Source organism: Oenanthe melanoleuca, chromosome 15 (assembly GCF_029582105.1).
Source record: "Oenanthe melanoleuca isolate GR-GAL-2019-014 chromosome 15, OMel1.0, whole genome shotgun sequence".
Classification (NCBI taxonomy): Eukaryota; Metazoa; Chordata; class Aves; order Passeriformes; family Muscicapidae; genus Oenanthe; species Oenanthe melanoleuca.
This window is the reverse complement of record NC_079349.1, coordinates 5,636,375-5,650,501: the sequence shown is the minus strand read 5'-3', so window position 1 is coordinate 5,650,501 and position 14,127 is coordinate 5,636,375. Positions and strand designations below refer to the sequence as shown.

The window sequence follows — 14,127 nt, the reverse complement described above, 5'->3', positions numbered from 1 at the left end:
GCTAATCAGTGGCTGAATTTTTTTCTGTAATCTCTCCATGCAGGACACCAGCCATGATTGGATGCTCTTTCGTGGTGGACAGAGAGTATTTTGGTGAGATTGGCCTGCTTGACCCTGGCATGGAGGTCTATGGAGGAGAAAACATTGAATTAGGCATGAGGGTGAGTAACAACAGAGACCTTGTGCAGTGTCCATGTGCTGGGGAACTGTGGCCCAGCAGAGTTGCTGTCTGACTGATGGGACATTATGCTGCAGCAATTGATGCTGCCACACTATCTGGAGGTGACAGTGCCAGTAAATTAATTTTCCTGGCCTTACAGGCCTTGAGAGGACTGACAACAATGAGGAATAATAAGGAATTTGCCTTATTGGTTCCTCCTGTAAGTGTCTGAGCCCAGTGAGAAAGGTTTTCCCCTTTCCCAGTATCTTTCCTTGTGCAAGCAGCCACTCTGAGTCCCCATGTGCTCCTTGCCCTTAGCTGAGGTTGTACATTTGTGGTCTAAAAGATGCAATACCTACAGAAAACAAAGGCCAGGCTGGTACAAGTCAGTTGTAATGTTCATCATACACACACATCATACATTATGAATGCTGGGAGTTTTTACAACTCTAAGGATCCTCCTTTCAGAGTAAGAGCTGTAGAGTGCAGGTATCCAATCCTGTTGGGCAGATCAGCTTGGACAGATGACTTTGGAACAGCATCAGTCCCTGTGGCCTGGACCTAAAGGAGGTTTGATACCTGTGATCCCTTGCCCTTGTTTTCAAGGTGGTGCTTGCCAGCAACTCCTCCTGAAGCCCAAAGAACTTGTCTTTGCTTAGTTTTTGAAAATTAGGCCACTTAATGTTGCATGAACAGAGTTTCCTCATTATAAAGCTGACTGTTTAATTATTTTCCCTTTACTCTTTATCCCCTGCTTCCCAGTAACATGTCCCTGGTGCATGTAATGTGCTCATTAAAGCATATATTCTACTCATGGTGAAACACTGAACATCAAATTAGTCCATTCTTTATCTGGCTCTTTTTTCCCCCCTAAAATGGCTACAAACTCCTTCACACCATTGGACTGAGGAGGAAGGTCACTGCAGCAAGAGTTTATTTTCACATATGGGTGTGTATTTGTTATTGCAGCATTGCAAGAGGGATGGGGTTTGTAATGGGACTGTGTGAATACACTGCTTATACTTTAAGGTTCAGAATTCACATAGGGGACAGAAAAACTGCTACCACAAATCATCCAATTTTCCTTAAGAGGGTCAGGCTATTACCAGGATTGTGTGAGCTTTCCTTTATCATTGTGCAGGGCTTTGAGCTGTTTGAAACTTTTTCCACATGGCTGCTCCCAGAATAGATTGAACACTCTGGCAAAACTCTGCCATGGTTGATGAATAAGCCTCCTAAGAAATCTGAAAGCTGTCACTCTTCTTAAGACCAGGAGAACTTGCTGAGTACGATTAGGGCTCCTGTAAACAAAGGCAAAGGTTTTAATAGGATTATGAAATGGCACTTGCTTGAAGAGACAAGGATTTGAGGTGAGTGAGGACGGGTTTTCAGGGATAGGGGACCTGTTAAAGCCTACAGAAACCTTGGATCTAGAAACCAGCTCTCTTTCTTTGGGTTTTATTTTGGTTAGGGGATTTTTTTTTTGCCCTATAAGAAAAGCTAACTCTACTGTTTGGAAAAGGTTTTATTAAAGTAGAAGAGTGTAAGTTTGTTGTGAAATAAGCTGTGTGTCCATAGCACAGGTCTGTTACTCTGTCTTCCCAGCCTGGATCCATCATGGTAAGTAATACACAGTGTCTGACTCCTAATTTACAAATCCTATGTGTGATCCCCTCCTGTGTGTCTTTCAGAGCTGTCAGAAACCAACAGTGTGAAAATGCATGGGAACCTTCTCCCTTCTCTCTAGGCTATTTATAAAACCACTGTGAATTCACCAAGTTGGGTTTTTTTAACTCCAAGTAAACTGCAAAAAATCACTTCTTTCCTAAGGCCTGGTGCAGTGACCCATGCAGGGATATTTGGTGCATCCCCCCACCTGCACAGAGGGATGCTGTTGACCATGTGTGACTGCTTGTGTGAAGCAATGAAAGACAGAAAAAGGAAGGAATAAATGAATGAATAAGCAATGAACAAAAATAATTCTATAATAATAAATAATAAAATGTAGGGAAAGTGGTGGCCCATGCTTGGATGGAAACAGTCCCTATTTGAAATAGCTGTGACAATGATCCTTTTTAACCTTTTTGCAAACTATTATCATTTTACTGCTAAGAGAAAAGGGATTAGGCTTGGAGAGCCTGAAATAGATTACATTGCATCTAGTGAACCCTTGTTTAAATTGTTTTAATAAAGTGAATTAGGGAAACTCAGTGAAACTAATGAGCTGATTTGGGAGGATACTGTTTGATAACCTAGCTAATTCCCATGAAATCTATTATTTATTAAAAAATCATGATTTTGGGTATTCCATTGTTGGCTTTGCCCTTTTCTAAATTCCATAGATGGAAATATTTAAATAATTAACTTCAGTGATTTTCTGTTCTGAGTAAGAAGTACAGCAACAGACTGGGGCTGCCTGCTATGCCTATTGGAAACATTTAGGGCTCTGCAGCTCTTTTTTAAACTCCTGTTATATTTTGAGTAAACTTAACAGTGGTTAGAGCTGCAGCATTCTCCTGATGGGGTGACTTTACCCTGAGCCAATGTCTGTTTGCCAGAGAGGGAGATTCTGGTTTGGTTGAGAAAAAGCACCAGCTGTTCTGAGAAATAAAAGGGAGATGGCCAGGTTTGCAGGCTTGTGTAAGGAAATAGATGGACACTTAATAATGTCACCTTGTGCTGTGTTTTTTAAAGGTGACAGTTTCACCACCAGGTGGATAAATAGGGGGAATTGTGTTAGGACAAATGGTGCTGTTCTCTCCCTGCTCTCCAACCAGCTACTGAAGCTGATGGGAGTTATTATTAGCACCTAAACACAGGAAATTACAGCATCCAGCCTTGGCTGACTCCTCTGTGGATGAGCTGCCCTTCATGAGCACAGGCTGAAGACACTCTAAATTCAGGGTAGATCATCTTTGCTGCTCCTGAACATCAAATGCTCTCTCTGACCTGTAGTACAGAGATATGTCCCAACAGGAAGAGAAATTCAAGAATTGCTTGAATGTGGAAGAAGACAGGGATCCCTTTAAGTGAGGGTCCCAAATCATGGCCCTGTAAGAAACTGCATGTTTTGCAAGCATCATGTGAGTTCCATTCCTAGTGGGAGCTACAGACACTCTTAATAATTTAGAAAGGGATCATATAAACATTAAAAGCCTAGTTTATGATTTAACCTAATACAAGCAGTTTATGATGCATCTTTTTATAGTGAGTCATTAATCATTGCACTAAGGATCCCTCACTTCCTCTGGTGCTCCAGTGATAAGGTGAATGAATTGCTGCTCCTTTTACTGTGTGCCCATCAGCTGTAATGGTGGGTGGGAAGAGATCAAGCATTTATTTTAAAGGATGTCCTAGCAGAAATTAAATTCTGCTTCCACCATTAGGAATCCAAACAAATTAAATTTAAAAAATATGTTGCCACATTGATAACTGCAAGTAAAACTCCTTTTCTTTTATGGCCAGCAACAGACTGCTTTATTCTCAGTAGTCAGCAGCAGCAGGTGTGCCCCAGGTAACTTTGGCCAGTTTTGTGGCCACTGCCAGTGGAAAGTCTCTGGGAACACAGAGCTCCTCAGGGCTGAAAGGAGCTGACCCCAGCCAGGCTCCAGCTCAGACCCTGTGTGCTCTCTGGTGTTGTGATTTAGCTGGTGCTGGACGCCAAGCTGAATCCATGGGTTTTGTAAACAGAAATGCAGTCCCACCTCTGGCTTACACAAGTACTGTGTGACTGTAAAAAAAAATCATGGTGCAGATGCACCAAAATCTCTTTATGTGGAAATGAAGCTCGTTACCTAATGGACTTCCATACACAAGAAAATTATTATACTTCCCAAAATTATGTTATATGCTCTGCCTTTACTTTCTTTAAAAATAGATGAACTACATTTTTTCTGAGCAGAAATGCAAATGGTAGATTGTTGAGTAGTGAATTTTTGACCTCATTTTATTACCTTTAGCTAAAGAGATTTAGATTCCTTTGAGCAGTCAGTGTTTTAAATGCAGATTCCAGACTGGTTTGCTGTAATAAAAATGTCACAAGGTTTATGTATGGCAAACTTTAATTCTGAATTCTGGACAATGCTTTTTGCTTTGTGTGATTCATGAGGCCAGGTCTCTAATCTTAGAGCTAAATAGGAACTCAGTTCTGGTGAGTTACTCAAAATTCCAGCATTTTTTCACACATTCTGTGGTAAAATGCAAGTGAAAATTGTACAAAAATAGATGTTAATCAAAGTGTCTTATTATGGTGAATCTGAAAATACTTCATTTTTATTTTGATCTTTCCCAAGCTGTAATTTTTAGTATAAATTAATTCAGTTTTGAATTAAAAGTCTTAACGCCTTTTAGTTCAAAGATGTTTAATCACTTAAATAATGTTAACAAAACCCCACAGACATTTGCTGACATCTGAAAAAGTAGTGTGCTCTGTCCTTAGACATGCCTATTCACACTGGAGTGCAATAAATCAGCATTTTCAGCATGAAGTGAAATGCTATTAAAATGTTTCTGAGCAGTTCCACACTGCCTAAGCAGAATCCCAGTAAGTGATATAATCTGCTGTTATTGGAAGCTGCCCCACTGCTTGGGCTGCAAAGATCTCAGTGATAAATCTCCCAGGTCTCACCCTTCAGATAAAGTGTACAAGTAAAGGTGTTCCCTTTTTCCACCTCCAGTTTAATTTAGCAGTTTTGGAGGTATTTCCCATGGTAAAAGAATGCTAAGCTTGTAGAGCCAAGCATTAAGAAATCATGAAAGAACTGAAGCTGTGGTGCCTGGATTACTTTAATTCACAGCTCCCTGCCCTCTTCAGAGCAGGGACTGGAGCAGTGGGTTCTGTGGAGATGTGCATAAGTGATGAGCCAAGCCCTCAGCACCTCCAAGGGTTCAGCATCTTCTTATTCCACTGGAGTTGCACAGATTCAGGCTGGGACCAGGCTTGACACGTGTGCACAGGAGGAATGCATCATGCCTGGAAAAGTGGACAGGCTTTGTGGCAAGTGAAGGAGGAGTTAAATCCCAGCCTGCTGCACCCTGGGGTGCCCAAAGCACCCAGAGTCACCACTGGTGGCTGCCCATGGCCAAAGTGTGCAGTGGGCAGTTCCATGGGCTGCTGAGGGCAATTGCTGTGTTAACAACTGGCAGGGACTGCCAGCAGTCCCAGGGACTCTGATCCCAGCCCTGAGCTCACATCCCACCCCAAAACACATCAGTGCTGCCAGCCAACAGGAAGGGGGGGAAGCAGGTGAGGACAGGCTGATTCCAGTGCTAACCAGCACTGGGGACAGGCTTCAGATGTCTGACCTCAGCCACATTTCAAACCAGAGGGCTCCTCTGTAAAGGGTCATGAAAGAACAGGATGTGCAGACAGTGTAAAGCAAAGCCAAACAGCCAAAACATGGCCCTGGGCCCGTTTTGATGAAGTTAAGAGTGCTTGGGTTTTTCCCTGACCAGATTATTAATATAGTCTTAATTGTAATTTTAATGGGATGTATGATCCTGGTTTTGGGGACAGAACCCAAATCCCTACCTGCCTGCAATTTCTTTGAACCATACTGGTCTCTTTTCTTTTCTTTCTTATTTTCTTCATTATTTTTCTTTTTATTAAATTGAGGATAGCTTTAACCTAGCATGAAAAACAATGGTTTCATCAGAACACAGCACAGTGGTGCTCTAGCATGAAATTGCCAGTGCACTGCAGGACTGGAGCTTGTGAGTACCTTTAAAAACTCTCTAAAGTAGGAGCACTGGAAATAGCTCAGAAAAGAGCATCTGGCCATTTGGCTCCCATATCACATCATGCTCCATCGAGTGTAACATTTTATGTTACAAACCCTTTCATGTACCAGGACACTATCAAAGCACAGAGCTGGAAATTTCAGAAAGAGATCAACAGCAAAAGAACTGAGGAAAGAAAATGCTTCCTTAGTCTTTGCCACTTTCTTCTCAGCCACTTTCCAGCAGGTTTGATCTAAATCTGACACATGTTCCTCTTCAGAGGCAAGTGTGAACTGAATGAGAGAGAGATGGGGAAAATGAAGAGGAGTGTGTTAATTGTGTTGAGATTGAAATAGGTTTCACTTGCCTAATGATGAGTCTGAACCAAACACTAGAGATGAGCTACAGCTGTTCAGAAACTTTCTGATACAACATATTTTGTGTTGCAAAATAGCAGCTTATCCAGAACTCCAAATGGTCTGTAGGATTCTAAATTTTGATGCTGATTACTGAAAGCCTGGCTTGGGCTGTTTTGTACCCAGAGGTGTCCACTGTCAGTCTTTAGCTTGGTCTCAGCACACCTGGCAAAAGATTTCTTTGAGTTTTTCTGGTACCATTTTGAATCTCTCTCAGACAGAACTCTTAAAAAAAACCAAAAACCAGTTCTGTGGAAAGCATCCTTTTTCCATGCAAAAAACCCAAGATGTAAAAGTGATCCAGAATACCAAATGCTCCCCAGCTGGTTCTTGTTTTTTGGGGGATAAGAAGTTTAATCAGGGATCTCTAGGAAAATATAAAGGGCTCTTAAGATGGGAGGAGTCCTTTCAGCCCGGATTTCTGCAGTTGGAGCAAAGATTTGGCTTGAAGCAGTGACCTGTGTGGTCATCCCCAGACCAGCAACCTGGGTGAGTTCTGGAGGAGCAGCCAGTGGATGTGTCCAAACTGCTTCCCCTGGCAGTGACCAGGCTAATTGTGTTTGACTCCCCAAGGACTTCCAGGTATAAAACCCCATTTGGCAAAGTGCTTTTCAGCCTTAGGGCTGAGCTGTCAAGCTCCTCCAGGCTGGAGTGCAGGTCTAGATCTGGGGTTGTAGATGTTTAAATGTACAGCTGAGTGTTGCAGGAGTGTTCAGATCGCCATTATTTATAATGTTAAACATATAACTCATCACCACTGGCAAGTGGAAGTTTTTTGTCATGGGAGCATGAGGGTAACAAAGCTGATGTTTGAGAGTTGTAGGTTTGGAGAGTTAAGGGTTGTGGGGCCTAGGTTTTGCTTGGATTTGTTTTAATTCTGCCTGGAAGACTTTGTGAGGTAATATGACATTTTTGCTGTAGCTTTTTTGGTCTGGTAAAGAAATCTCTAACTGACTAATAATTATCCTTGCACTAGTGTCACCTGAATGAGGCAGAGCATGTTGAGCTGACCTGTGTGACAGGTACTCTGAGCTGAGGAGCAGGAGCAGGGAAGGAATAATGCATGTAGCTGTGTTGTTGGATTAAGGTCCACTCCTTGGTGCCAAATTTATCATTATCTGCGTTGTGTGTTACACATGGAAAAAAGGCAGCTCAACACTGTGTTTGAAAGAGCATTTTCTGTAGGAGGCAGCAGCAGATTAGCCAGCAGTGAGATGCAGTTGGTGCTTCTCCCCCAAAGAGCTCCCAGAGGAGTGAGACCAGGCACCTCCTCTTAGGGGAGCCAGTTCAGGGCATGGAACAGGGAACCACATCCTTATCTGGCTAAGCACAGACAGAAAAAAAAAAAATTAATCAAAATACTTATAGCCACAAAATTTCAAGATGCTCTTAAATATTGCTTTCTGCACAGGAAAAATATGGAGACAGGTTGGCTGAAATGTTTTATTAGCATGTTTATTGTAACACAGCTCTGTGTGTAGTTTCACTGCTTTCATGCTGCAGCCAGTCTAGATTCACATAGATAAATTCCCTCTGCATCCTCATATGTCATTGTTTCTCTTCCATGAACATCAGATTAGATTTCATGGCAGTGTTAGACATATATTTAATGTGCACAAAAGCATTGGTCAAAATGCCAATTGCTTTCCATTGGTAGCTTTCTTTCAACATAATGGAAAGGTGTTAGCTATTTAAAAAAGAGGGAAAACAAACACAAAATGACATAACTGTCATTTCTATTTGTATTCCAGGCTTAGAAAAAGCAGATCTCGCTGAAAAATCATATTTAATATGACATACAGAATTTATAGCATGAGAAATGCAGCCAAGGAGAACCCAGAGAAGCAACAAAATAGATTTGCAAAATCTGTTGTGGGTGCAACTGCATATCACATAGTCAAGTGTTTTGACTGTGATAAAATAATCCATTCACGTGTTTTAGTAAAACTGTAGCTGCATATTTCTACCTAAAATGCCACTTAGATTTCCTCTGTGTCTCTGAGAGAATGTCATTTGCACAAATATCTTCCTATCAGAAGAAAAGCAAATGATTCAATAACCTCAGAGCAGAGAGGTCTGTAACTCTGTCTGTAATTCCTGGCATGCTCTGAGGAAGCAGGTAAATGAGTTTGGATTCATTAAACCAAGGGGAAACTGAGGCAGAAGGCTCCAAAAATGTCATCATGGGATGTCTGAGAGTCATCTGATGGCAGAGCCAGGTTGAAACTATTTAAGACAAACTCTATTGTATTTCTCTACTAATTGGTCTGAATTCAAAACATGAAATGATTACTGGAGGTTACAGCACCTGCATGCATTATAAGAACTGCACTTGAAATCCCTGTGTTCCTTTAGGGCCTGATTGAGCAAAGAAAGGACAAGGGTGATGGACTTCAGCAATCCCCTTGAGATCTTTTTCCTATTCCTGTTTCCAGCTGGTGTTGCCACGTTGTGCTGGCAGGTTTCTGGTGGCTGGCAGGTTTCTGGTGGCTTGCAGGTTTTCTCATGTATCTTCTGTGGCCAGGTCACCACCTCTGTCCCTGATCCCCAGGGAGGGGAGGTGGTGTCATTTTCTGACTCTGCCTCCCCTCCACTTGCCAAGAGCAGCCCTTGGGGCCAGTCTGGCACTAGTCTGCTGAGGACAGTGTGGAGTATCCAGCCTGGGCACACACACACATCACATTCCTTCTCCACTCCCTTCCCTCACCTTTCTTATCCCTCATCAAGAAATCCATTGGCTCCCAAACACCTGTACTGCAGGAATGTGCAGTACCTAGAACTGTGGTACCTAGAACAGAGGGTAGACAGAGTTAAGAGGATAAAGTGGGTATTTATTTAAGGTCTTCAGTACTACACTCTGGACAGCCAAAAGCCTTGCAGAGGCTACACCCAAGATGGACAATGGTCACAAGTTTTTCAGACAGATTAAGTTTGGTCTATTTGCATATCAGGGGTTAATGCTCCAATTACAGCTCCAGGTAATGAAGTCATATTCCCCTAGTTTGCTCCTTCCCCAATTCTCTTTTGTTTACACTTTTCGAGGCCTGAGGCTGTAAGGTGTCCTTGGATCACAGGCCCAGAGGGATTATTTTGTCTAACTAAAACATGAAGACAATTAGCTGCACTTTATATGGAGTTTAGAGCTGGGCACTGATGCAGTATAGAATTTGAAAAATATAGAAGCTAAAATCTTAAGGCATCAGCTGCACTGGTGGGTCTGAGCTGTGCATGGTGCTGTGTCCCCTACCCCTCTGTGGCTCATTGTCCTGGTTTGAAGGACAGGTGTCTGCCAATAAAGGCAGGAGCTTCTCTTTGAAATGGAGAATGTAAACCCTCTCCCTCCAAATTATTATAATTTTGAAATTAAGGGGCTCTCAGACAAAGATTTGGGAATTAGGAATAACAGTTCTTTACTAGGAAAATTAAAATAGAAATGCAGTATTACAAAGAACAATCCCCAAACACTGGCAGAGTCAGAATCCAAGCTGACACCCGTCAGTCAGTCAGGGTGTTGGCACAGTCCCATTCAATGGTGGCTGCATCCTCCTGCAGGGGCAGATGTGGTTCAGCTGGAGCAGTGCTCCTGGAGAAGGTGCAGTTTCCTCTGAAGGTGCAGGGATGATGTGGAAAGGTCTGACTTTCCTCTGGAATCCAGTGGAAAGAAGGTCCCTTGGTGTCCAAAATCTCAGTTTTTATCTGGGTAGGAAAGGCTTGGCTCCTCCCCTGGCTGGAGCATCTCCCAGTGGGATGATGGAATTTTATCAGTCATGCACTGGGACTCACTGGCCATTAACAGGAGATATCTCCTGGAGGGAGGGTGGGCTGTGGGAAAGATAAAGATGATTGCCCAGCTGGTTTAAAGATGGCCCATTAGCAGATAATATGTGCCATGGGTATAAGGGTCACTGCACCACCCAGCTTCAGCAGATGGTGACAGAATTCACATTTTGGTCCCATCCTGTACTGCAACCCCAGCCACTCATCCTCTCCTGCTCCTGGCCCGGTGTGTGCTGCTCTGCCGTGTGCCTTTAGCCGAGAGGCGCCGATCTGCCAGACCCCGCCAGCCTGAGAGCTGCTGACAGTTCAGCTCCACTTAGCTGCAGTTCAAGGTCAAATAGGACTCTAAAATATGAATAAATGTCAGGGTTTTCTGGCACATCGATCTCAGTCTTTTTGATTACTGCCAGATCGCATGAATAAATTAGCCTTGACAGGTGCGATAAATTGTATAGGCTAGTGATCTCAAACAGTAAATGTTAGAGAAGGACATGGAAGGCCTGGAGGGGAAAATACCCTCTGCAGATGCTTGCATTAAATGAGGTGAGCTTTGATACAGTGCCCAGGGGGTGATCTCCAGGCGGGAGGAGGCCTTTTGTTCATTTGAGATTCTGTGCCAAGCCAGGGCACATCTCTGACTGTCGCATTGATTTCCTTTGTCAGGAGGAGTTGGGGTTGCTGTGCTTTGTGAATGAGAGACCTCTGGTGCCTGTCCCAGCCCCTGCCCTCCCCACTCCAGGGGTGTTCAATGGCCTGGGCTCAGGCCTGCTGGGTCCCAAGAGGGGACAAACAGCAAGCAGGTCTAACTACTTAAAACAGAAGTAGAAGGAATTGGAAGTGGCTCTTGATATGTTGTCATACTGTGCTGAACATTGTCAAGCCACAACTGACTTCTGCATGTCAGGTCTTGGCTTTGCAGGGTCCTTTTAGTTAGAAACCAATGCTGATATTTAGAGAAACTCACATGATACAGAGTACATGCTTTCTTTCTCTGTGATTTCCTGTAAATTGTAACTGGGATGCTTCATTTCCCTCTTATGCATAAATATTAGCAATGCCAAGCACCAGTTAATTTTATTTTTAATAGGAGGTTTTTCTCTTCTGTTGGTTCCTAAATGAGTATGTGAGAAGAATTTGAGGATAGGGTGGGGTTTTTTGATCTTATTTAATGGATCTCCACCTAAGAACTTTCAGTTTCCCAAAATCTACAGTCAAATACTGTAATCCTCTCCAATATCAGACACATCACAAAGCCAGACTTTTTGTCACAGATATTTAGACTTGTTCTGATATCCTTTAATTAAGCATGCCCTCTTTCTGCAGCATCATGCACACATTCTGTCTCCCCATCTTGATAACTCATCTGTGTGTTTGTGTACATAAGTCTGTGTATACATATTTATATGTAAGTAGAGATCATGGACTAGTGCTCATTTTGGGCCATTCTTCCTCACAAGGGCTTCTGTGAAATACTTGGATTTATGCTGAGACACTGAGCTTCATAGTACAGTTAATCTGAAATGCACAATTTCAAATGCAGAAGCATTTTTCTCTCCAAAAGCAGAACAGTATGGATGTGCTATATTTTGTAGCAAGGGAATAAAAGAGAGGAACTTTGGGTTTGCCTCAATCAATTTTACAAAATGAAAGCAGAACAGACTCTAAATTCAGTGGATTTTAAATTTTCATTGTGAATGTTCTGCATAGCTCCATTGTCTTAACTATAAATATACAGCTACCAGTTTGGTACAGAAATTGTCCCTTTAATACACATAATCAATAGCATATGTATAATCTAAAAGAAACCATTACAAATCTGTTGTTTACGTGCCAAAATGTTTGAGTGCTCTGATGAACTGATGCATCTTCAATACATTAGTGTTAGAATGGAAGGAGTTGCTAAAAAGGATTTTTGCTTGTATAGAAATGCCTTTTTTAATATAAAAATTAGGTGGGGTAGACAGAAATCAAGACAGAAAAGGCTGGGAAAGAGAAAGGCCTTTCCTATTGCAAGACCTTCAGCAGATGGATGTTACCCTGCACACACAGGGCTAAGGAGGGTGTAGGAAAGTGATGAGAAAATGGGGTGTATGACAGAAAGGAGGGTCAGCCATGGTGCTGAGTGGGAAGAAGCAAATTGCCTAGCAAGGAGGATTTTGAGAATCATAGAGGAGCTCTGGGAAGATTAGCCAATGTAGGCAGGTGTCTCCAAGCCTCAAAATGTGTGCTTTTCTGATTATTGGTATTAGAGAAAAAAAAAATGTTTACAAAGCGATAGGGAGGAGAATGAAGATTATATTTTGAGGACCAGGGAAGTGTTGTGCCAGACTTAGGAATCACAGGGAAAAAAAGCTGTTGAAGTAAATAGATAAGAGAGAAGCATTAGTATTGCTAGAACTGGGGCTTCTTGAACACATGCCAAATGAAATGTGGAGGGATTTGCTCATAAGAGTCGAACAATCTTCAGTCAAAAAGGCTGCAGAGAGTATTAAGGATGTTTTTTGCATTCCTACAAAAGTGCTTTCCTGTTTCCTCTTGTTATTTTTCTCATCTGAGGGCAGGGCAGAAGAATGGGATGTGGCTCTGATTCTGTGTCAAACCAAGTTTTGCCCACATAAATTGTGGGGCCAAGCCCTCAGTGTTCTGTAGTGAACACCCTCAATGTTAATCCAGAGCTGGTATAAACTGAATTAGTCCATTAACTTTCCAACTTTACCTTTCCTTCTCCTTCCCGTCTCCTCCCTTGGCCATTTTTTAACTTGAGGGTCAATGTGTTTTGCTTCTGGAGTTGTACTGAGGTGTTCTCTGGGCTGCAGCAGAAGTGGGAAGTGATTTTGGAAAGCTGCATTCAGACCCAGGCTGGTGTCATTCTGTGCTCAGTAACATTGTAGGTGCTTTCATTCCTACAGGTTGGAAGGACAGCAAAAATAATTGCTGAAGGAAATGTGGTTCATTTTTCTCTTTCCTTGTTAATCCCTATTCAGGATCTCTTCAGGAAGATGCAGATGTGCCAGTGTGCTCTAACTTACTTTATCTCCCTTTCCATTCCCTCTGCCTGTTTTAATTAGGCATAGCCCTGTTGTCCATCTTACTGGAGCAGCATTTCCTGTCATGTCAAATGTCACAGGCAGTTTCTACATGAAAATATAGCAAATTCTCCCACTTATTAAGATTTTTTTTTTTAGATCTTTGCACAAAATTTTGTCACTCTGCATACCTCATGGGGCACCAATGTATTTTTATAGAGTCTAGATATGAAGGGCTGACTGTCAGCCACATCCCTATTTATCTCTAGGTGCTTTCACAACAGTCTCTGGGGTAAACACAGACCTGCTGTCAGTTCTGCCTGGTGTTTCAGCACACAGAACCAGAGCAGGGCTAAGGGAGGTGTAGATGTAACCATGCTGGTTGTGTGACAGGCACCAGCTTGGCAGCCATGAAAATGAGATGCAGAGGGAGGAATGTGTTTGACTTTGCTCAGTTTTCAGCCCTGGCAGGCAGGTGTGGCGTGCAAGCAGCACTCATTAAATCCTCTCTAAGGCAGTCTTGGAGGTTTGGATATCTTTTGCATTTTGCACATGGAGCTGGCAACAAAGGAAGTGTTTTGTGGGGATAGTGGAGATGAGCCACTAAAGTGTGTGAGACAAATGGCCAGGACCAAATCATCCTGAGCTGTCCAAGGGCAGTGTTGGAAATTCATACAATTCTCCCACCTCGGTTCAGCTTTTCTCACAGCCTTAAATCCTTTCTTTCTGGCAATTCTTTAGACTTTTTCTCCACCTTCTGTCTCCTGCTCTTGCCAACGTATCTCATTCTATTTCATCACTCTCCTTTCCCTCCCTCCACCTTTCCTGGCTCAGCTCCACCAGGCTTTAATGTTCCACATTCTCCTCTAGCTGTGCCAGTGACTTATGAGCTCAGTGCTGCTGTGGACACCAGACCTCTTAAGTACCTTAGCAACTCCCAGGAAAGCTCATAAATGTCTTTCACAATGGATGTTCAAAGTAAGAGAAGCATTAGAGGTTTGAGGAGTTGCTTGCCTAATAGGAGAAGCCC

At 42.7% G+C, this 14,127-nt stretch overlaps 1 protein-coding gene across 1 annotated transcript in view; it reads left to right on the top strand.

Annotated features, from left to right (window-relative positions):
* The window catches only part of GALNT9 (polypeptide N-acetylgalactosaminyltransferase 9), a 126,821-nt gene that overhangs the window by 66,029 nt on the left and 46,665 nt on the right, over positions 1–14,127 (top strand). The window contains exon 6 of the mRNA XM_056504657.1: positions 44–161. Coding sequence (XP_056360632.1) covers positions 44–161 — 118 coding nt within the window. The remainder of the gene's footprint in view (positions 1–43; positions 162–14,127) is intronic.